Source organism: Pseudopodoces humilis, chromosome 28, assembly GCF_049639895.1.
Source record: "Pseudopodoces humilis isolate 2021_Gansu_Grassland_sample_001 chromosome 28, ASM4963989v1, whole genome shotgun sequence".
Lineage (NCBI taxonomy): Eukaryota > Metazoa > Chordata > Aves > Passeriformes > Paridae > Pseudopodoces > Pseudopodoces humilis.
The window spans coordinates 3,690,903-3,713,360 of NC_142227.1; the positions used below are offsets into that span (position 1 = coordinate 3,690,903).

Genomic DNA, 22,458 nt, shown 5'->3' on the forward strand with positions numbered 1-22,458 from the left:
GTTTGGAGCATCCCGGGGGTCTCGAAACATCTCGGAGAGGGAAAGGCATTAGCGCATCCTGAAGCTTTTGGAGCATCCCAGGGCCCTTGGAGCATCCTGAGGTCTTGGATCATGTCAGGGGCTCAGAACATCCTGAAGGCCTTGGAGCATCCAGGGAGTCTGCCAAATACCCCAGGGGCTTTGGGACATTCCAGGGACAGGGATCATGAGGCTTTTGGAGCTTTTGGGGGGCTTTGGAGCATCTTGGAATCCTCACAGCATCCTGGGGCTTTGCAGTGTCCAGGGGGCTTCAGACCCTGAGCCCTGTGGGAAGTCCTGGACCCCTTGGAGCATCCCAGGGCCCCCTGAGCACCTCAAGCTCCCAGGAACATCCCGGACTCCTGAGAACACCCCAAGTTCCCGGGAACATCCCAAGCTCCCGGGAACATCCCAAGCTCCCGGGAAGACCCCAAATTCCCGGGAACACCCCAAGCTCCCGGGAACATCCCAAGCTCCCGGGAACAACCCAAGCTCCCGGGAACACCCCTCCAGCTCATGTGTGCCCTGAGGAGCAGCCCAGGCCCCTTGGGTCCCCCAGCATCCTCACAGCAACAGAAGCTCCTGAGAGACCCCCAAACCTCTGGGAGCCCCTGGAGCTGTTTGGAGCATCCAGAGCCCTCTGGAGCACCCCAGGGAATGCCAGAGCTGGCCGAGCTCCCACCTCCCTGCAGGGCTGAGCGGGAGCACCCCACTGACAGCACCCACTGCTGGGGGGGTGCCCCCATTCCCAGCCCCCAGGAAGGGCTGGAAGGTGCAGGAAGGAGCTCCCTAAATCCCCAGAGTTTCCAAAGCCACTGTCTTACACTGAGATAAAACCAGACATCCCCCTCTTGCACTCTGCAGTGCAAGGACTCCTAAAAAGCTGTAATTTACAGGAAAAAAAATCACTCCAAGGACTGCAGGGGCTGAAAAACCCCATCATGAGGGAAGGGAACCACAATTTCCAGCTGTGGAGCTGTGACAAACTTGCAATTCCTTGGGGAACTTCCCATCCCAGGGGGGTTCTGCCCTCTGTTAATCCCACCCTGGAGGACACACGGTCCCCAGAACACTGCTGGACCCCCAAATCTGGGGTGGGGAGGTCTGTGTGACATGGGAACAGCTCCAGTGGGGGCTTGGGAGGGAGGGAGGGAGAGGAGGGCTGGGATGTGAGGATCTGTGGGATCAGGGAGGAGGGAGAGGAGGGAGAGGAGGGAGAGGAGGGAGAGGAGGGAGAGGAGGGAGAGGAGGGAGAGGAGGGAGAGGAGGGAGAGGAGGGAGAGGAGGGAGAGGAGGGAGAGGAGGGAGAGGAGGGAGAGGAGGGAGAGGAGGGCTGGGATGTGAGGATCTCTGTGGGATCAGGGAGGAGGAAGAGGAGGAAGAGGAGGGCTGGGATGTGAGGATCTCTGTGGGATCAGGGAGGAGGAAGAGGAGGAAGAGGAGGGCTGGGATGTGAGGATCTCTGCGGGATCAGGCTGTCGTCACTTCCTCTGGCACAGGGCCTGCGGGGGAAGGCGGCCATGGGCCGGACATTTCCGCCCTGTGCATCCCTCTCCCCGCTGGAAACCTCCTGGAGCGGCCCCGGCTGGGTCTCAGCCCCCAGCCAACACCCCCAGCCCCGGCTTTGGGATGTCCCTGGGGCCGAGGATCGCGGTTTCCACCCCAGGCATCGCTCCTGGCCCCTCACGGCCGAGCCCCCCTGCCCCCGGCAGCGGCGGGCCGGGAAGAGCTGCGCCAGCTCCGAGGGCTTTGGCTGGGACATCCCTGCAGTTTCTCCTGGGAGAAACCGGGCCACGGGGACCGCTCCTGCTGTGCCGAGCCATCCAGAGCCACAGCGGAACGTGGAGATGCCGGAGCTGGGTCCTGCGAGAGCCGGTTTGTGTATTATTGAGCATTTCCCGGAGGGTTCACTGTGGGAGAGCGCGGGGGCTCCCTCTGGGCTGAGCCTGCCCACATCGCGGCTTTGCCACAGCCACAGTGGGAGCTGTGGGGGGAAATACAGCCCCTAAACTCAACATCTGAGTCGGGTTTGGCGAGTCTGGTTATTTACTGTAATTATTAACAACGATTCTACTCATCCCGCGGAGCAGTTTCAGTCCCAGGGTACGAACAAGCAGCCCGTCCTTGCTGCAGGGGTGTCCCCGGCTGAGGGGGCTGCGGGGCCCAGCGCCAGGCCCGGTCCGGGGGGCTCCTGAGGAATCGCTCACTCTGTGCCAGCATCGCTGCAAAAACTTCACGGAGCCGCCCCTGACACCTTGGGCACAGCCTGTGCAGGTGGTGTGGGAGGATGGTGACCTCCTCCTCTCCTCTGGCTCAGATCTTCTGCACGTAATTCCCAGGAAAAAGCCCTTCCTTGCCGTGCAGCCGGCCTTTCCACCAGCCAGAGGCGTCTGGGAAGGGGAGGAAAAGTCAGGTGTGGTGTCAGCACGGCAGGGAGAGGAGCTGGGCAGGGCAGGAGCCTGGTACCTTCCATCAGGATGTCAAGGACGTCCCCCACATTGAAGCTGAGCTCGTCCACGTCCTGCCCGATGTACTGGTAGAGCGCCCGGCACCGCGGCCCCTCCGCCTTGGGCTGGGGCTTGGGGCGCCGGGCCGGGGGCGGCCGCTGGCTCACGCTGCGCCGGCGCTGCATCCTGAGGGACGGGAGGGATGGGGTCCACACCCGCAGGGCAGGAGAGCCTGGCATGTGCTGCTCCCTCCTGCCCACCCTGAGGTGTTCTGTGCCTGCAGGTGGGTGAACTGGGGGAACTGGGGCAGGATGAGCTGCCCATCCCGCTGTCCCACACCCGTGGGGTGCTCCGCCTGCAGGTGGGTGCTCCCAGTGCACGGACTGGGAAGACTGGGATGCACAAGAGCCTGGGAGATGTGTCCTGCCAGCAAAGCCAGATTGCCCCACTCTGGTGCCCTCCTCAGAGGGGAAAGCATCTCCCAGCGCTGGTGGCAGCGGGAGAGGAGGATGGGGCAGGGAGAGGGACGTGGGACAGGACCTACCCGGCCACCCCCTGGTCAGGCACGTTGAGGAAGTCCATGTTGTGCTCAGATGGGGGCCGTGCCTTGGGCTGGTGGCTGGTGGGGCGGGCGGGAAGAGCCGCGGCCGGGGGACCCCGCGTCTGCTTCTGGGGCATCTTGTAGGTGTCTCTCTGGGCCCAGGCATCGCCGCGGGGCATCTGGGGGCCCCCGTTCCTGCAGGCTCCTGGAACATCCCGTCCCAGGAGGGTGCATTACGGGGGGGCCATGCAGCCTGCACCCCCGGGTGTCCCCACCCTGGTACCCCCTCCTCACCTCTGGGTGCTGGTGGGGCACTTCGGGAAGGTGCCGGACGCCTGACGCCACCTCTGCCCTGCGCTGCCCCCTTCCTTGTGGGCTCTGGGGGGACACAAGCCCCCCGTTAGGTGACATCTCAGAGCCAGCTGGAGGGGCTGTCCCCCCATTTGTACCCTGTTCCCCAAAGGTCCCTGTGCTGCCCCATCACCAGAGCAGAAATGGGTCCTTCCCGAGGCAGACACAAACCCCACGGGGTACACCCAGCTCGCCCCAATGCTCCCAGGCCTCCAGCTGTGCCCTGTGACCCCAGCGCTCCTGTGTCCCCCCTCTGCCACCCCCCAGTGCCCTGGCACTCACTGGCATTCCTGGGGAGCCCATCCCCGATGCTGACCGTAAGGGTTTTGCCTCCAGCTTTGAGGGCGGCCACGTCGCCCTGTCCCCTGATGAAGGCGACGCTGCGGGTGCCACCGCCGCCCCAGCCCTCCTTCTTCACCCGAAACTGTAGTCTGGGGGCGAGAGAAGCCATGAGGCTGCGATGACAGGACCCTGTCCTGCTCTGTCACCTCTCCTGGCCTCTATCCTTACGTGTCCTTGAAGGAGAGGGGCAGCTTGGAGCGAGTGAGCTCCTCGAAGCGTTTGCACAGGAGGCTGATCAGCTCCGTCTTGAAGATGGACTCCAAGAAATTGTCGGCATCATTCTCGTGGAGGATGAAGAAGTCATCCTGCCTGGTGCTGGGGGAACAACCAGGGGTGTCAACCCCACCAAGGCTGGTGCCAGCTGGGCTGGGGGGGATTTGCGGACCCCGCTGGGCTTGGGCCCACCCCAAGGAATTGTGGAGGGCGATTTAGCTGGAAAACTCCCTGGTTTCTGCAAAGCACCTGTGGGGAGCATCCTCCTCAGGGCTGGATGCCATGGATGAGGGACTGGGGAGCACCAGGGCATGGAGAGGCTGCTTGGGGGTGAGGGGGGGAAGCCCAGCCATGGGGGGCTTTCCTGGTAAGGGACACACCTCAGCGAGACGCCGCTCACCGCCTGCAGCTCCACCTTCTTCTTGAGCACCTCCTTGATCTGCCCCTTCTCAGGCCCCTTCTTCACCTTCTCCCGCCCGATCAGGTAGAAGTACTTGGGGGTGAGGATGAAATCCCGCTTGATGGGCTGGGAAGGGGCAGGAGAAGGGGGTGAGGGGGTTTTGCTGGGGGGAACAAACCCCACACACACACGTCCCACCCGAGGGAAGGCACCAGGAGCTGCAGCCTGGCCGGTCCCCAGCCCCAGGTGTGTCCTTGTACCTTGAACCTCCGGTCGTATTTGGTGATGGAGTCGGCGAAGTCGACGCGCTCCCGCTTGGCCAGGAACTGGCGCAGCTCCGGCCGCTCCTCCATGCCCAGGTAATCGCCCACAAAATTCCTGTTGATGCTGTTCCTCCGCCGCTCTTTGAAGTTGTAGAGGATGCTGGCGGCTGGGAGGGGCCCCAGAGGTGCAGGTTGGACGTGGCTCTGTGGTGGTGGCTCAGAGCCCCCCCAGACATGGCAGCAAAAGTGGGGATTGTTTCATGCCATGGGAGGGATCCCAGCTGCTTGAGCTTGGCTGGCTTTGAAACCCAATAATTGCCTTCAAAAAATCTCATGCTGTGGCACGGAGGGATGGACCCAGCTGTTTTTGGGGTTTTCCTCTTCGATTTTTCCTGCGTGCTTGGGAGGGTTGGAAAACCCATGATGGGGTCAGGCAGGGACCAGTGGCTTGTCCCATCCTGCCAACATTGACTCCCAGCTACTCCCCTCCACCCTTGTGCAGGTGGTGAGATGCAGAGTGAGACAGCACAAGGATCCCAGGGCTGGAAATAGGAGCAGGAAATCTGTGCTCTCCTCTCAGAGTGAGAAAAGACTCCCAACAACTCATGGGCCGGTTCCTCCATCACCATTAGTGATTAGGAGCCAGGCTGCTCCTCTGACAGCCAGGCTGTCCCAGTGAAAGGCACCCTAAAAGGGCTGCTGGGGTGGCACTGTGCCAGCCTTACCCTCCTCTCTCATCTGCTCGTATTTGCGGATGGCGACGTGCCGGCGCCAGGCCTTCTGGATCACCCGGGCGAAGCTGTCAAACTTCCTCTCCCTCATCTCCTCCAGCAGGAAGAGCTGGGAGGGACAGGCAGAGCTGAGCTAGGACACCCCAAATGCTCCCCAGTGGTGCCCAGCCACGGGCAGTGCCCCCCAGGGGTCAGGGTCACCCACCGACTCGGGGTTCTTGACGAACACCTTGCTCCGGCCCATCTGGTACTGCTCCGGGTCCATGTTGACCGAGCGCAGGAGGTGCTGCACCCCTTGGCGCTCATCCCCGCGCCATGACGGCCACGTCTCAGGGGTGAGGATGGCGTAGCTGTGGGGAGATATCAGGGTCACAGAATCCCACAAGAGATTGGCTTGGAAGGGACCTCAAAGCCCATCCCATTCCAGCCCTGCCATGGAAGGGACACCTTCCACCATCCCAGGCTGCTCCAAGCCCTGTCCAGCCTGGCCTTGGACACTGCCAGGGATCCAGGGGCAGCCACAGCTGCTCTGGGCACCCTGTGCCAGGGCCTGCCCACCCTCACAACCAACAATTCCTTCCCAATATCCCATCCAGCCCTGCCCTCTGGCAGTGGGAGCCATTCCCTGTGTCCTGTCCCTCCAGGCCTTGTCCCCAGTCCCTCTCCAGCTCTCCTGGAGCCCCTTCAGGCCCTGCAAGGGGCTCTGAGCTCTCCCTGGAGCCTTCTCTTCTCCAGGTGAGCACCCCCAGCTCTCTCCAGCTGTGAAGCTGTGCCAGGGCCTCCCCACCCTGCCAGGGAGGAATCTCCTGGCGAGGTGCTGTGGCTCACTGTGCTGTGGGATCTGCCAGCCCCATGCCGTGGCCGCTCACCGTTGCAGGAACTTGTGGAAGAGGCGGCGGTAGGCGAACCCTGCCCGGCGCACTCGGATGTTCTCCTTCAGCCCCAGGTACTCAACCTGGTGCTTCACCCTGTGCAGAAGGGAGGGACAGTGTGGGGTGACAGGTTGGGAGGGACCTAAAGGTGCACCCAAATAGGACAATGTGTCCCCACACACTCCCTGTGCTTCCCTGGCTTTGTGGACAGCTCGGAGGGACCGGCCCAGGGCTGCAGTTTTTGGAGGAAAGCCGGTCCTGGCCACATCTCCATGGCCAGGTCCTGTTCCCTGGGCTCTGTGGGCTCCCTGTTACCTGCTCTCTTCCCAGTCCCGGGGTTTCTTGGTCTCGTTGGGTTTGATGCAGCGGATGTAGTGTGGGGTGCACTTCATGAGCGTGTTCACCAGGTCGTTGGCCTGTTTCTGGTGCAAGGATCGACCTCTGTAGCATCAAAGTGGGTGGTGGGAGCACTGCCCCTGCCACCGCCCCACTGCCAGCTGCTGCTCTGCAGCCCACGGGACACACCTTGATTTTGGAGCCCGCGGTGGTCGGTCGTCCCTTTTTGTCAGAATCAAGTTTTTCTGGGAAAAGCATCCGGATGAAACCGCTGGAAGGGAGGTGACAGTCCCCAGCTGAGAGCTGCCAGGCTCCCCAGGCTCAGCACGGCCTGGGCTCCAGCTCCAGCTCTGCCTTCTGCTGCTGGGAAATCTTCTCCTGTGGGGCTGAGTCCCTCCTCCCTGACCACCCCCAGGAGCAGGGGCAGGGGCAGGGACAGGGGCAGGAGCAGGAACAGGGGCAGGGGCAGGGACAGGAACAGGAGCAGGGGCAGGGGCAGGGGCAGGAGCAGGGGCAGGAGCAGGGGCAGGGGCAGGAGCAGGAGCAGGGGCAGGAGCAGGGACAGGAACAGGGGCAGGGGCAGGGGCAGGGGCAGGAGCAGGGGCAGGAACAGGAGCAGGAGCAGGGGCAGGAGCAGGGACAGGAACAGGGACAGGAACAGGGGCAGGAACAGGGGCAGGAGCAGGGGCAGGAGCAGGAGCAGGGGCAGGAGCAGGGGCAGGGGCAGGGGCAGGAGCAGGGGCAGGAACAGGGGCAGGAGCAGGGGCAGGAGCAGGGACAGGAACAGGGACAGGAACAGGGGCAGGAGCAGGGGCAGGAGCAGGAGCAGGGGCAGGAGCAGGGGCAGGAGCAGGGGCAGGAGCAGGGGCAGGGACAGGAACAGGGGCAGGAGCAGGGGCAGGAGCAGGGGCAGGGGCAGGGGCAGGAGCAGGGACAGGAGCAGGAGCAGAGCTGGTGGATGATCCCTCTCTGCCCAGCCCTGCAACCCTGGGGTGCCTGCGGTGCCCAAGGGGCTACGCAGGACTGAGCACCCCAAGCTGTGATGCCCACAAAGGCAGGACCAGCCTTTAAGATCTGGATGCTGAGGACTCTGCCCTTTTCCCCAGCCCTTTTGGGGTGCCCCAGGTGCCCAGCACCGTCAGACTCACTATTCACTGCTCTGCATGAGCTCGATCAGGTCGGTGAACAGCACGTCCCGGTTGCGCTCACAGAAGCCGTTCACGTCGTAGGACACCTGGGGACAGGAGGGGACCTCAGCTGCGGTGGGTGGGGCTGTGGGGTGCAGGGTGTGGGGTTTGGGGTGCCCTACCCACCTTGCCAGCGTAGTGGTGGATGACAAAGCCCGAGCTCCAGCTGTTGAAATGCTCGTGGGTGCCCACGGCCGCCTGCAGCTTCTGCAGCAGGGTCTGGTCGGCGCCCTCGCCCGTGGCGTGCATGGTGGCACACACGTCATCCAGAACACTCATGATCCCAGGGGGGTTCTGGGACAGGGAAAGGGAAGCCATGGGTGGGGCAGGGCCCAATCCTGCACCTGCTCACAGCTGCTCCATGCTGAGCCACAGCTCAGAGCTGGTGCCCTCCCGTGGGTGCTGGCAGTGCCCAAAGCTTGGAGCACCCTGGGAGCACCCTGGGATAGTGGAAAATGTCCCTGCCCATGGCAGGGAGTGGGACAAGATGATCTTTAAGGTTCCTGCTAACCCGGTCTGGGATTCTCTGCTTCTCGGCAGGACCAGCTTTTGCCACCCCAACAACTCACCCAGCCCCTGTCCCTGGGTGCCTCTGCTCCCCAGAAAGCCTCCCCAGCAGAGGGGAGCCCACTCACCAGCTTGTTCTCTATCAGGTCACACACCACCTTGTTGTTGAAGTACTGGATCTGTGTCCACTTGATCCCCTCCTGCACATATTCCTCCTGGGGAAGCACAGGGAGAGCTGGGTGAGCCCCGAGCCCCCGAGATGTGCTGCAGACCCCCTGCTCCAGCTGTGGTGCTGGGGAGGAGGAGGGGGCTGCAGGAATTGGGGTGCTGGCACAGCCCCACAGCCCCCAGCCCAGCCCCCCGTACCTGCTCTGCCTTCAGGGTCAGCTCGATGAAGATCTGCTGCAGCTTCTCGTTCACAAAGTTAATGCAGAATTGCTCAAAGCCGTTTTTCTGCATGAAAGATGGAAGAGAAAATGGTGCTGAGTTGTCTTCTGCTCCTCTGGCTCATGGGGGGGGACCCCAGCCAGCAGTGTTTGGGTGCTACTCCAGGGACCCTTCTCAGGGCCAGCTGATCCAGGTGCTGTCCTTGCTGTGGGAGCAGGGCAGGACATCCCCAGCTGGGTTCCTACAGCACAGCCACACACACCTGGAATATCTCGAAGCCATAGATGTCCAGCACCCCGATGCTGTACTCCTCGTACGGCTTCTGCATGGCCCGGTTGATGGACTGTGGGGACAGGGGGGACATGCTGGGTGCAGGGTGGTGGCATTGGCCATCTCCTGCAGCAGGGGGTGACCATTCCCTCTCAGCCCCACACACCTCCACAAGGAAGTCGAAGACGCGGGCGTAGAGCCCCTTGGCCAGGGCGTCCCGGGTGTAGGCCGCCTGCTCCACGTTGAGGGTGACGGTGATGGACTCGGAGCGGCCGCCCCACTTGCTGTCCATTTTCCTGCTGGTGACCTTCTCCTTGAGGCGCTCCTGGTCGACCCCCAGCAGGTAGGCAGGGAAGGCCAGGGCTGGGCAGAGCGGGGCTGGTCAGGGCTGTGCCCTCCCCACCCGGCTCCATCCATGGTTGAAACCCTCAGCTCCATCCAAATGTGAAGGACAGCGGTGGCACAATGCCAGGGGACATGGGATGGGTCCTTCCTCCCCCAAAGTGACACCTGGCATCTGTTCCCTGGCTAATCAAGCTCTGGCTGAGCCGCTTGCTGCCTCACTTTCCCCATGTCTAACCTGGAGAAGTTGCTGGTGCTTCCTCCCTCCCTTGCCAGGGGATTTGTGACACGGCCAGTTTGCCACTCATTCCCGAGCGTCCCTGCAACCTCCCCCACCTGTTCCCTGGAGCCACTTGGCTACTCACAGTCGGTGTTCTCCACCTGGGCGTAGTTGCCCTGCTCCCGAAAGCTGATGTTGCCCAGGTGCAGGATCCCTGCCACGATCTGCAGCACCAGCTGCTGGTCCTCGCCGCAGATGCCGATGACCTGCATGGCGTTCTGGGGGTGCACGGCCCCCGTGAGCCCCCGCCCGGCCCCAGAGCTTGTGGGGACTCCCCTCCCTCCCAGGCACTCACCATGGTCTCATGGAAGTCGCTGCGGTCATCTGTGCCCTCCACCTGGTAGGTGTCTGTCTGGTTCAGGTAGAAGTAATAATCCGGGCTCATGATGCCCAAATTCTGCCGCTGCTCTTGGGATGCGCCTTGGATGAGCTGGGAGGGGACAGGGGGCTGGTGTCAGCCAGCTCCTGGTCCCCACCTGCAGCCTGCTGGCTCCAGGCCACCCCCATACCTGGTAGTAGATGTGGAAATTCCGCTCGCACTCGTTCTGGCTCACCACCCGCGACTTCTCCAGCAGGAAGTTGGAGATCTTGCCCCCATCGGGTTCTCCACCCCGGCTGAACTGGATCTCGAAGTATTTTCCCTGCTCCGGCACAGATCCCACTCAGAGATGTGGCCCTGCCTCAGGGGGGTCCTCATTCCCCCCAACCCCTTCCCCACTGCACGAGGAGCTTTGCTGGGATGTGCTGAAGAGTTTGTGGCTCATGTGGAGACCTCATCACCCCCTCAGCTGCCCAAAAGGAGGCTGGAGCCAGGTGGAGTTGGTCTCTTCTGCCAGATAACAGGCAACAGGATGAGAGGAAATGGCCTCACATTGCCCCAGGGGAGGTTTAGATCAGATATGAGGAAAAATTCCTCTGCTGAAAGGGTGGTAGGTGCTGGAACAGGCTGTGGTGGAGTCACCATCCCTGGAGGAATTGAAAAGCTGTGTGGATGTGGCATTGGGGACACAGACCAGTGGTGGCCTTGGCAGTGCTGGGGGAATGGCTGGACTTGATCTTAAATGTCAATTAATTGTCAATTAAATTAAATTAAATATCAGTTTTCCAACTCAGCTGGTTCAATGGTTCTGCTGCAGCACTGACCCCCTGCCATGGCACTTACGAAGCGGCTGGAATTGTTGTTCCGGACGGTTTTGGCGTTTCCAAAGGCCTCCAGCAGCGGGTTGGACTGCAGGATGATGTCCTTCACGTGCTGGGGACAGAGCTGGGGCTCAGCACAGCCGTGTCCCTCTCCAGGCCTGGGGTTTTGTGTGTCCCCAGGCCTGGAGTGGCTGCTCTGTGTGTCACCGTCAGCCGGGGGGGATTGGGGGCCAGGGTGGTGGGGATCGCTTGGGAGGTGAAATGATGAGTGGCAGGGGGAGCTGGCAGACAGGTCAGCACAACAGACCTACCTGGACTTTCTCCCCACCCCCAGACACTTTGGAGATGTAGCCCATGATGTATTTTGCTGCCACCGTTTTCCCAGCTCCGCTTTCTCCGCTGTGCAAATGGCAAAGCAGAGGAGATGTGAAATAGTCCCACCAGAGCCACTCATCCTGGGGGCTTTGGGGTGGGTCCTGGGGCAGGATCAGAGAATGACAGCGAGTTTTGGGGCCCCTTGGATGGGGCTGCCCAGGGCTATCAGTGTGAGCAGAGCGTGGCTCGGTGAGGAGCTGCTCCACGAGATGCTGAATTTGCTGTCACCGGATTTAGAAGTGGAGGAGGGGGACTTGGAGAGGGAAGTCTCCAGCCTTGCCCCACATCCTGACCATTTCCCCTGCAACACTGCCCTGGAGAGCTGCATTGCACAAGGCTCTGTCCCTGGTCACAGCCTTGCCCAGGGCTTGTGGCCCAGAGGTCCCTCCAGACACCCCAGAGCCCAGGAGCCAACTCTTCAGGCACCTCTTAGCTGGGAATGCCCAGCTGGGGAGAAGGGGTGGTGGGGACAGATGTCCCAGGGGTGGTGGCAGCCCAGCTGTGTCCCCCGGTACCTGATGATGACGCACTGGTTCTCCCCATCGATCAGCATGTTCCGGTACATGTTGTCGGTCAGGGCGTAGATATGGGGGGGATTTTCATACTGGGCCTAAGCAGGGGACAGGGACAGCGGGGCTGAGCACAGGGCAGCCCCCAGCTCCCCTCCCCAAATCCCATTAACTGCCCACAGGGGAACCAGGGCAGTCACACTGACCCTAAGGACAGCAGTGCTGGGCACAGAGCGACCCCCAGCTCCCCAAATCCCCCTCACTCTGCCCTTGTGGGAATCAGCCTCTTCCCACAAACACAGCTCAGCAGCAGTGTCTGGTGCTCTCCAGCTCTCCCCTCCTCCCTGGGAAGCTCGCTGGGGCAGAGCCACTCCGGCTGCATTTTACCATGTTTGGGTTTCTTTAGTGTGCGTTTCTGAGCTGAATTCCCCAGGAATGGGGATTTGCTGCTGGGTCTCTTGTTGGGAGCGCTGACCCCGGCAGCAGCCAAGGGGCTGTGGAGGATGGGGACCCTCAGGGGTCAGAATTAACAGAATTAACAGAATTAACCCCAGCTTGCCCCCGGGGCAGCCTCACCGCGCCCTGGTACAGCTCGATCTCCCGCTCGGTGAAATACGGCATCTGCTTGAAGGGGTTCACGGAGATCAGCACGGGCCCGATGTAGGTCTGGGCAGCAGGTCAAGGGCCGTGTGTCCCTTCCCATGTCCCCCCTTCCCCCTGCACAATCCCACCCCGAGGGAAGGAAGGTGGTTATGGGGTCCCTGCCACGTCCTGGGAGCTGCACCAGGAACGCCACGAGGGTTTCCAGCCTGGCACAGCGGAGCTGCTCTGCTGCCCTGACTTGGGGCATTCCCAGAGCCTCCTCAGCCCCAGAGTGTCCCTGCAGTGTGATGGGTGCAGGAGCATCCCCTCAGCTCCCTGGTCTGCTTGAGGATCGGCTCCAAAAGCTTCTCCAGCATCCCTGGGATCCACCCTCTGCTCACGCATTTGTGGCTTTTCCTGCAGGAGCCCAACCTCATTTTACAGCCAGGGAAAATGAGGCACAAAAAGCAGAGGAATGGCAGCTCCTGCCTTTCCCTGCCCACCAGCCACTCTGCTGCCTTTCTTGCAGCATCCCCGAGCCACTCAGGGCGGGCAGGGGCATGGAGAAGGGAATTGCACCTGGGAATGGTGCGGCAGCGGGATGGGGATGAGCCCCCAGCTGGGTGAGGTGCAGGTGTGGTTATCCCAACCTCTGATATCCTGTTTGTGTCCCACCTGCCAGTGGGGCAGAGCAGCCAAAGGGCAGGAAGAGGGAGCTTTTCTGGGAAATGCAGAAGCTTGGGATGTTGAGTCATGACTGGACAGAGCACTGTGTGCAGCAGCACAGAAAAAAAAGGAAGAGAGAGGCTGCGTGGGGTATTTTTCCCCTCCAAAAAAGAACAAAACAAAAAACCCAAAAAAACCAACTCCAAACCAAGCCCCGAACGCATGTAAAGCCCCAGGGCTGCGGGGGGAGGTGGCTGAGTCACAGTCGGGACAGCATCGCCTTGTAAGGACAGGGCTGCATCTCTGGGGGAAATGCAGCAGCCTCAGCCCTGCTGCCACCCCTGCCAGCCCTGCCCGTGCCCCTCGGGCTCTGCTCCTTGTCCCCAGCAGGGACAGCCCTGAGCAGGGCTGGTAGGGGGGCACCGAGCTGGCCCAGCCAGGTGTGGGGTGAGCAAGGCCCCGGGGACACGTCCCCATCCTCGGCCAGAGCTGTGCCCAGCAGTGCCAGCTCCGCGATGGCAGCTCCGTGTCCCCCGCACGGGGACGCCGTCCCCTGAGTCCTGGCACCCCCTCCCCGGGCCTGCAGGGATGCTCCTGCTCCAGCCAGGGTTTGCCTGGATTTGTGGGGGGTTCAGAGCAGCCAGGACATGCTGTGGGCACCGCTGGGGGTGGGTGACAGCAACGGGGGACGATGGGCACTGCTGCCACCCTGGGCACATGCAGGGGGTCCCTGGTGGGCAGGAACAGGGCGAGGTGAGGGTGAGGGGCTTTGCTCGGGGCTTTGTGGCTACAGAGGAAGGACCAAAGCGGGTCCTGCAGCATGGCAGGAGAGAGGCTTTGGTGGTTGTGTCTCTGCCAAGTGCAGCCCTGCTCAGGGATGGCGACATTCCCAATCCTGTCCCAGCAGGGCCCAGCACACGCTGCAAGCACTGGAGCAGCTCCAGTTTGTCCCATGCCCTGCCAAAGCCTTGAAGCCCATCCCTGCTGCTCCCTGTGCCTGCCCCTGCTGCCTGGGGAAGGATACAAAGATGAAATCATCCATGAAACGCTTCTTGAGGTTCTCCACGATGGCCTCCTCCGAGATCTTGGACAGCAGCACCATGTCGTCCACGCCGCTCTGCTTGACATTGTGGCTCTGCCAGTGGAAGCGCTCCTTGCTGCCCTGGGGGGACAGGGACACAGCGACTGTGCCAGGGCCACCTCCTGCCACCAGGGCTGGCTCTGACCCCTCGAGCTGCCGGCAGCTGGGACTGTCCCCGTCTCAGCTGTCACCCCAACCAGGCACCTCTTGGTACAAAAGGAGGGGTTTGGCCAAGCTGGGAACTCTCAGAGCTCAAAATTCAGTGCTCTGGGGCTTGTCCTGATGGTCCCAACCCTCTGGATCCCTCCTCACCTCCTGCCACCTGCAGAGGAGGAGACAGGACCTGCCCCAACCCCCCTGCTCCTCACCCAGGCTAATGAAGGACTAATGAAGCCTGATGATGAGCCAGCGCAACGCAGGGAGAGGGTGGTGGTGGCATCCTCTGCATCCCCACACCCTCCCTGCACACCTGTTCCCCTTCCTCCTGCCCAGGGAGATGCCAGCACCCTCTGCCCAGCTGTCCCCAGCTCTGTCCCCCAGGGGCTGTGGGGCAGCAGCAGAGCTGGGCTGTGATTTCAGCCCCTGTGGGGTAAACACAGCCCTGGGCTGGGATCGGGGATTTCATCGTGTAAAAATCACCCCAAGGCCTCCCCTTGCCCTCGATGTCCCCACAAACAAGCTGGGCACAGCTGTGGTGCCCGTGTGGGCCCGGCACGGTGCCCAGGAGGGGACACCCCATCTGGACCGGTCTGCGGCCCCTCTTTCCCCATCACCACGGTTCCTCTTTCACCCCCATGCTCCTGTCACCGATTTCACTTCTCCCCCATCAACCCTGGCCTCTTACTCTTTGCATTTCCCTTTTCTTCTTCTCTTCCCCTTTTGCTTGATTCTCCTGCAGGCTCTCAAGATTTCAGGGCTCTGCATCCCGACACCTTTGCAGGCTCCTGGCAGCCTCTGATTTTCACTGGGTGTCCCCTGCCCCCCACAGCCACCCTGGGCTGTCACAACCCATCTCCATCATGTGCTGCTCCCTCCTCACTGGGCCCTGCAACCCCAAACATCCCCTGTGCCCCCTCTCCAAACCCCAAATGCAAGTCAAGCCCATGTAGGTGCTGAAGGGATTTGTGGCTGTGTTGTCCCACCACCTTTTTTTGGGGTGCACAGAGCTGGGTCAGCTCAGGGGGTCCAGGGCTGCTCACACAGCCTGAAATCACCCAGGGAGCTTCTCCTCTTCCTCCTGGGCCTTTCATTTGCCTTCATCCTAATATCCCCTAGGAAATGCAGCTGGAAGAACACAGGCAGGCTCAGCCATCCTCACCAGGTCACTGGTGTCACCCAGGGAGATGCCAGGCACCCCAGGAGCTGCTCAGCTTCACCCCAACCTGCCCCAGACCCTGGGCTTCGGGAGGAGAAGGGTGGGAGGAGCCCATGGGCAGCCAAACACCTCTGTGCCATCCCCATCACCCCAAACCTGCTGGCCCAGGCTCCCTGGGCCGCTGATCGAGGCCAAGTTGAGGCAAAAGGAGCATTTCCTGCACTGGGAGCTCAAAGCTTCTGAGCTGGCACCCTGAGATTCTCCTTCAGCTGCACGCCTGCTCAGAGCTGTCAGTGGTGAGAGAACCTTCACCTCCTCTTCCTCTGGGCCAGCTCAGGGGCTTTCCTGGCTCTGCTGAGGCACCTGGTGCAGCCCAGCTGTGAGGAAAACACCGGCTCACAGGTGGGAAATGAAGGTTTGTCCTGGGTGTTCCTGCCTGGCTTCCCTGAGCGTGTCATGGGGGGTTTGCATGGCCAGGGCTCACTAAAAAATCAGGTAAAATCAGAGTAAAATCAGGATGAAGAGGAATTGGGATCCCTTGAAGGTCTGGTATTGCCCCAGCTCAGTGCCCAGAGAGCTGCCATGGGATAGGGCTGCAGGTGACATCCCTGTGAGGAGTGGGAGCACAAGGTCATTTGCTTCCAGAGGTTTGGGGCAGCAATTTCTCCATCCCCTGCTCCGTCCAGTCCCCTCTGTCCAGTCCCCTCCTCTGCCCCAGGCCAAAGCTGCCCAGGGCAGGGCACCTGGACCAAGCCATTCCATCCTCATGCTAAGCAGGGAGAAGCTTTTGTGCCCCCTCCACCTTCCAGGTGCCCTTTGCAGCCCCTGTGCATGAGGGACTTTGCTCCAAAGGTGACAGGTGACACATGAGGAGCCCCTCATGTCCCCAGCTGTGGGACAGGCACCATCCCCAGCGCTGTGCACGGGGCCAGGATGCTCCTGGCACTCAGATAGGATCTCTGGGCAGGGAGGGGAGCAGCCCTGTGGCAGCACTTACAAAACACCGTGTTTTCTTCAAAGCTGTGGTCTAAACCACAAAGAAACCCAGCAGCCCCGAGCAAGGAGCGGATGCAGCCCAAGGTGGCACCTTTTGAGTCAAGATAGGCCAAGCCCAGATGCATCAACACCTTAAAAACCACCAGAAGCCTCGAGAGGAGCAGCAGGATTGTCCCATCACTGTCCCAGCCAGGCACAGGCAGGGCTTGGGGATGGGGCTGGCCCTGGAGCTGGGCCTGGCAGGGGTCAGGGACATGGCTGCAGAGTCCTTTGGTCCTCCAGGAAGCCACAGAGCAGCTTCAGGTGGCAAGGAGGGGGCAGTGTGTCTTTGGGGACAGCATCTGAGCAGCCTCTTGGAGGTGACAGCCACAAGTGTGGGTGGGAGCAGGTTCAGTTTCAGCCTGGCCACTGTCCCCTTCCTGTCTGGGTGGAAATAGCTGGGGACAGCATCACCCTTCTGCAGGAAGCAGAGCTGCGAGCTGGGGCAGCCCTTTACCCCATGTCTGAGCATCTTCCTAATTTTGAGAGCTTTCATCTTCCTCTTCTGCCTCCAGAAACACTTCCAGAGCTGGCTGCTGCCCCCCTGGCAGCCCCACGTCCTCCCTGCAGCCCCTGGTCCCTGCAAGGTCTGACCATGGGGACCATGGGGTCCCTCCTGGCCTGGCCTGCCCCACACTCTGCCCCACCAGTGCTGAAAGCAGCAGTGGGAACACAAATCCATCCCGTGGGTACCACGGCAGCGACAGCAAAATCCAAAATCCAACGCTCTCTGTGTCAGCACAGCCCCATCCCCTGCTGTGCCCACCCTGTCCTGGGGGACAGCAGCCCCCAGCACCCCACGGGCAGCCGGGTGCCTCCCCCAGCCGTGTCCCCAAGCTGGGGAGCAGTGTCCCCTCTCCAGCAGGGCCTGGGGCACGGCCCTGGCACCTCCCAAAGCAGCCAGGGATGGGCTGGGAGCAGGGGAGGGCAGGGTGGGGTGGCAGCAGCAGGAGGTGACAGCCAGGTGACACCGAGGGGAGCGGGGTGGGGTCCCCAGGAGGGCCCTGCTGGCACTCACCATGATGTCCCTGTGTCCCGGGGTGCTCGGCTCCTGTCACCGACAGCCCAGGGCCATCCCAAGCACTCGGGTTTTGCCTTTCTGCTCTTACAACGATTGTGACGAATTTTCTTTCCCTCCCACCACTTCCTCATTTTGCACCCTTTGTGGGGGTGGGGAGGACAACGGCGGCTTTGCTGCCAGGGGAGCCGGGGTGGCCCTGCCCAGGGTGTCCCCACCTCGCTGCTGTCACCGAGCTGCGGAGGCAGCGGCTGCTGGACAGAGCCCAGGGATGCTCAGAGCCCCGGTGACCTTTCCCCTCACCCTGCAGGGACAGTCAGATGTCACCTGTGCAGCAGCAGGGTCATCAGTGCCTGGAGGTGGTTTTGAGAACAAAATGCTTTTGGTTGCTGATTTTTTTTTAAATTTTTTTATTTTTTTTTAATATCCAAGAAGCCCCACTTGAGTGCAGAGCAAAGCGGGGCTGCTGCAGGACGCCAAGGCCTGAGAGAGTCCTTGGCCACTCTGTCCTCACTGTCCCCTGCAGAGTTTCAGGATGGTTTGGTTTGGGTCAAAGCCAATGGGTCCCTGCCATGGCAGGGACACCTTCCACCATCCCAGGCTGCTCCAAGCCCCGTCCAGCCTGGCCTTGGGCACTGCCAGGGATCCAGGGGCAGCCACAGCTGCTCTGGGCACCCTGTGCCAGGGCCTGCCCACCCTCACAGCCAACAATTCCTTCCCAATATCCCATCCAGCCCTGCCCTCTGGCAGTGGGAGCCATTCCCTGTGTCCTGTCCCTCCAGGCCTTGTCCCCAGTCCCTCTCCAGCTCTCCTGGAGCCCCTTTAGGCCCTGCAAGGGGCTCTGAGCTCTCCCTGGAGCCTTCTCTTCTCCAGGTGAGCACCCCCAGCTCTCCCAGCCTGGCTCCAGAGCAGAGGGGCTCCAGCCCTTGGAGCAGCTCCGTGGCCTCCTCTGGACTGGCTCCAGCAGCTCCATGTCCTCCTGATGTTGTTCCCCAGGACTGGGGCAGCTCTGCAGGTGGGGTCTCACCTGAATGGGGCAGAATCCCCCCCTCCCCTGCTGGCCCAGCCCAGCATCACCAGCATGGGGGATTCTCTTTGCCGTGCAGGGAAATTGTTCCTCCGCGTCCTAAAGCAGCTCTGGGTGAATCCCCACCTGTTCAACCCACTCTCATCCCCAGGGAAAACCCTCCCCTGCCTCCACACCCCTCCTTTGGGGTGGATTTTGGTGCTGTGGGTGCCCAAACCCAGCCTGGAACACAAGTGGGAGCAGAAGCTGTGCCCGGGATCGTAGCTACTCCTTTATTATAATTCATGCCGTTACGTCGCTCCTCCTCAGAGTTAGTATGTTAAACATTGGTCAGTAGATATATATCGATATAAAAATGGTGAAAACACCCCCTCCCCTCACCCAAAAACGTCAGAACGGAGCATGGCACCAGGAAGGAAGAGAAACGAGGTTTGCTGAGCACCAGAGAAGCTGCGATCGGCTGAGGAGCAGGTGGACACAAAAACGCAGCTGGGAGGGGAACAGACGGGGGAAGGGGACTGTCCCCTCCCTGCACCGTAGGGATGGCCCCAAGGGAACAAAACACGGCTTTGGACAAAGCTTTCCCATCGCTGTGATGTGGAAAGGCCTGAAAATAATCATAATAAGATAATGCTGACAAAAAGCACATGCTTTGGAGAGTTGAAGTCAGGTCTCCTCCACAGGCTGCCCCTGGAGAAACTGGCACAGGTTTGGCCACGAGGTGACCTGGAGGAATTTCAAGCCTGCTCTTTTCCCATCACTGGAGGCCTCCCGTGGGCAGAGGAGTGGGTGGCACTGGGACTGGCACCTCGAGGCCACAGCCCCACGTGGCCAGGCTGCCTTTGGAGGCAAAAGCACCTTTAGGGGGCAAAGCACCTTTGGAAATGAAGCACCTTTGGAAGCGAGGCCGCTGCAGAGGCTGAGGTGATCTCTGGGCCGTGCCAGGCCCTGGGGACGCTGTGACAGGACCCTTCTTGTCCTGCATCCTCCTCTGCTTTGCTCCCTGAGCCTGGCACAGCCCCAATGCCCATGGAGGGACTGCAACCCCGAGCACGCCTCTGCCCCCACCTCAGCTAAAAACTGCTCCTAGAAGTGACAAGGGCGGTGAGGACAAATAGGGGAACGCCCTAATCCAAGCAGGTTTGAAGAACCCCCCCTCCCAGTTAAGCTGGTGTCACCCTCTGCTCACGGGGTGTCCTGTTCCCTGTGCCCAGCTGCCAGTGCCGAGGTGACCGAGGAGACAAAATCCCTGCTCCAGCCCCACTCCCCACGGCGGCTCCTCTTCATCCATCGCCCACGAGCCACGCTGGAGGCACCTGCACCCTCCTCCCCGTCTCCCCTGGGATCCCGAGGGAAGGGCAGCAGCCCCAGGAGTGCTCAAGCCCCGTGATGATGCCCCGGGGACACGGAGCAGGATGAGGCAGGAGCGGGGCGAGCGGTGCCGCTTCCCTCAGTGGCGCCCGGGACCTGGCTCCGCTACTAATAAATAACAACATCAGAATTTCAAGTAAAGTCCCTGCTCTGCCCAGCTCCCCCCTCTCCCAGCACTCATCCGGCCGGGGCTGCAGTGGTTTAACTGGGAACCTGCCATTGTGAAGCTCGGGGGCCAAGGGGGTCTGTGGGGGACGGCTTTGGGTGACGTTGGCTCCCGCTGGAAGCGTGGCCGGAGTCTGTGTGGGAGCCAGGGGAGATTCCCGGGGCGGGCAGGGAGGGCACGGCTCGGCAGCCCTCGGGCGTAGCTTTGGCCTTCCAGTTTTGCCACGGGGGTCCCGCTGTGTCCCGCTGTGTCCTAGTGCCCCTGGCAGGTTTTACAGCACATCTGTCGGAAGTAGGTCCGGCTGCAGAACTTGAACTTGAGGACGAGCGGGCAGTAGGCCACCTTGTTCACATCCTTGCACTCTGCAGGGGACACAGGGGGGAGCGGGGTCACAGCCGGGCTGAGGAGATCCTGGGGGGTTTTGCAGGAAGCTGAAAGACGCAGCTGTGGTGAAGAAGCTGCTGAGGACCTCACTAATGAAAACCTCTCTTTGCCAAGGTGCAGTTCCTGCATTTCTCAAGGTGTGGTTCCTTCATTTCTCGGGGTCAAGGTGCACCAGGTGGGTCTGGGACCAGAGCCATGGAATGGCCACATTTTCAACGGAGTGATTTGGGTTGGAAGAACCTTAAAGCCCATCCAGTGCCACCCCTGCCACTGCAGGGACACCTCCCACTGTCCCAGTCTGCTCCCAGCCCCAGTGTCCAACCTGGCCTGGGATGGGATCTCCCCACCCATCTGGTGCTGTGCTGGCTGCAGTGTCCCCAGGGGGACACGTGTCCCCTCCCCAGAGACCCCCTCACCTTCAGGGTTGTCCGTGGGCCCCGACTCGCACTTGGTCTCGCACTGCTGCATCCCAGGGGGCTGCAGGGCCTCCATGCAGTCCATGGACGGCTGTCCGGTGTGAGCCAGGCACTGGACGGATCTTCTCTGCTGGCCGAGGCCACACTGGGCAGAGCACTGTGGGGACAGCACAGAGAGAGCTGCAGTGGCCACCACGGCCTCAGGAACGTGACAGGAGCGGGCACAGATGGGGGTTAGGGGGTGCAAAGGGTGCTGGAGGGGGTTGTCCCTTCCCTCCCCAGCTGAGACTCCCTGGAATGACCGAGTGCTGTGGCCCTGCATCCCAAAAAAGCTTGGTTTGATTGTCCAGGGTTCAAGGAGGATCCCTCATCCAGCTCTAAATCACCGGCCTTTGCCAGGCCTCCTGCACCCAATGGCACCCTGCAGCTCCAGGGCTGTTGGAAGGCAGGGGGGACTGGCAGGGTCACCCCACCGGGCTCTGGGGGGATCAGCAGTGGCCCCGCTTGGCATGGGGCCAGCCCACCTCTGCAGCCTGCTGACCCCATGGGGACCCTTCAGTGCCTTCTGTGGGGTCCTGCTAGGCCTGGGACACCCCCAGGATCACCCCTGCCCTTGGGTCACCATCACAAACGAGCCAAGAAGGGGGCACAGGACACCCCCACGGGGTCCTGCTGTCCCCTGGATAGTTGTGGTGGCCACCCAGGGCTCTGCTGGCCGGTAAGATCCTCCCCCTGGGTTTGAAGGGCTGGGGGGGCTTTTCCTGCAAGACCCCCGTGGGGAGGGCTGTCCCTACCTCTCCCCACTCGCCGGTGACCCAGCGGGGCGGGGGGCAGCGCCGCAGGTTGCACCTCATGCTGGTGGGGGGCTTGGCGGCCTCGTGGCACTGGGAGGTGGGCAGGGTCACGCTGTGGTCGCCGCTCTTGCACAGGACGATGCGGTGGCGGAAGCCGGGCCCGCAGCTCGGGGTGCACTGCAGGGACAGGGGACACGGTCAGGGCAGCAAGGAGGGGACAGGGACAGCTCTGGCTCCCCCCGTGCCACTCCCACCCTTCCTGGCTCCTGAGTTACAACATTCCCACATGCGCTCGCCATGGCCATCGTGGTGATTGGCACCCCTGGAGCAGCGCCCTCAGAGAGGTGAGGGACGATGTCAATCGCAGAATCCTGGAATCTCCAGAGCTGGATCCCTCAGGGATGATCAGTGCAGCCCCTGGCCCTGCCCAGACCCCCCAACAAGCCCACCCTGAGCATCCCTGAGAGCGCTGTCCAAACGCTCCTGGAGCTCTGGCAGCCTTGGGGCCGGGCCCATTCCCTGGGGAGCCTGGGCAGTGCCAGCAGCCTCGGGGGGAAGAACCTTGCCCTGAGATCCATCCCAAGCCCTGGCACAGCTCCAGCCCTTCCTGGGCTCCTGTCCCTGTCCCAGAGCAGAGCTCAGCCCCTGCCCCTCCGCCTCCCCTCGGGAGGAGCTGCAGCCCCCGAGGAGCCTCCCCTCAGTCTCCTCTGCTCCAGCTGAACGAGCCAAGTGCCCTCAGCTGCTCCTCAGAGCCTTCCCCAGCTCCGTGTCCCTCCTCTGGCACTCACCTCCGACCAGTCCAGGGCCACCCACTCTGGAGGACACGTTTGGTTGTTGCAGGGCTCCAGCATCTTTGGCCGTGGCTGGGTGCAGGAGGCATCATCCAGGGTTTTCTCCTCGCTGGCAGAGATCTTCCTCTTGCAGAAGACGCTGCGGGTCCGGACGCCCTCGTTGCAGCTCCGGCTGCACTCGGACCAGTTCCCAATGGCCCAGCTGGAGATGGGTCAAGAGCAGAGCTTGGAGGGGCACGCTGGGCTGGGCCTGTCCCCACACTCCTGCACACAACCCTGGTCCTACTCCAGCCACAGCCTC

At 61.9% G+C, this 22,458-nt stretch overlaps 2 protein-coding genes and 1 long non-coding RNA gene across 4 annotated transcripts in view; 1 reads left to right on the forward strand and 2 right to left on the reverse strand.

Moving 5' to 3' along the window:
• Positions 1-1,525: 1,525 nt before the first annotated feature.
• MYO1F (myosin IF) lies at positions 1,526-17,296 on the reverse strand. The gene is made up of 28 exons (XM_014259922.2): positions 17,209-17,296; positions 13,784-13,921; positions 12,088-12,177; positions 11,518-11,612; positions 10,939-11,026; positions 10,650-10,739; positions 9,997-10,128; positions 9,783-9,917; positions 9,573-9,705; positions 9,032-9,228; positions 8,858-8,938; positions 8,575-8,661; positions 8,337-8,423; positions 7,828-7,995; positions 7,663-7,748; positions 6,704-6,785; positions 6,494-6,600; positions 6,176-6,274; positions 5,512-5,656; positions 5,301-5,415; positions 4,573-4,742; positions 4,293-4,438; positions 3,868-4,014; positions 3,640-3,788; positions 3,301-3,384; positions 3,010-3,211; positions 2,485-2,651; positions 1,526-2,408 (listed from the first exon to the last, which is right to left on the reverse strand). The coding sequence occupies exons 1-28, from the start codon at positions 17,209-17,211 to the stop codon at positions 2,332-2,334; spliced, it is 3,300 nt and encodes a 1,099-aa protein (XP_014115397.2). The 5' UTR covers positions 17,212-17,296; the 3' UTR covers positions 1,526-2,331.
• Positions 9,083-10,599, forward strand: LOC148182512 (uncharacterized). Its single transcript, XR_015774626.1, has 3 exons — positions 9,083-9,208; positions 9,631-9,827; positions 10,060-10,599. It is a non-coding gene; the product is annotated as an uncharacterized LOC148182512 (long non-coding RNA).
• A 1,197-nt stretch (positions 17,297-18,493) lies between the features above and the next one.
• Positions 18,494-22,458, reverse strand: part of ADAMTS10 (ADAM metallopeptidase with thrombospondin type 1 motif 10) — a 63,310-nt gene continuing 59,345 nt past the window's right edge. For both annotated transcript variants that reach the window (XM_005531252.3, XM_088067736.1), the window contains 4 exons: positions 22,155-22,359; positions 21,367-21,543; positions 20,573-20,729; positions 18,494-20,134 (listed from right to left, as the gene is read on the reverse strand). In XM_005531252.3, coding sequence (XP_005531309.2) covers positions 20,025-20,134; positions 20,573-20,729; positions 21,367-21,543; positions 22,155-22,359 — 649 coding nt within the window. In that variant the 3' untranslated portion in view covers positions 18,494-20,024. The remainder of the gene's footprint in view (positions 20,135-20,572; positions 20,730-21,366; positions 21,544-22,154; positions 22,360-22,458) is intronic.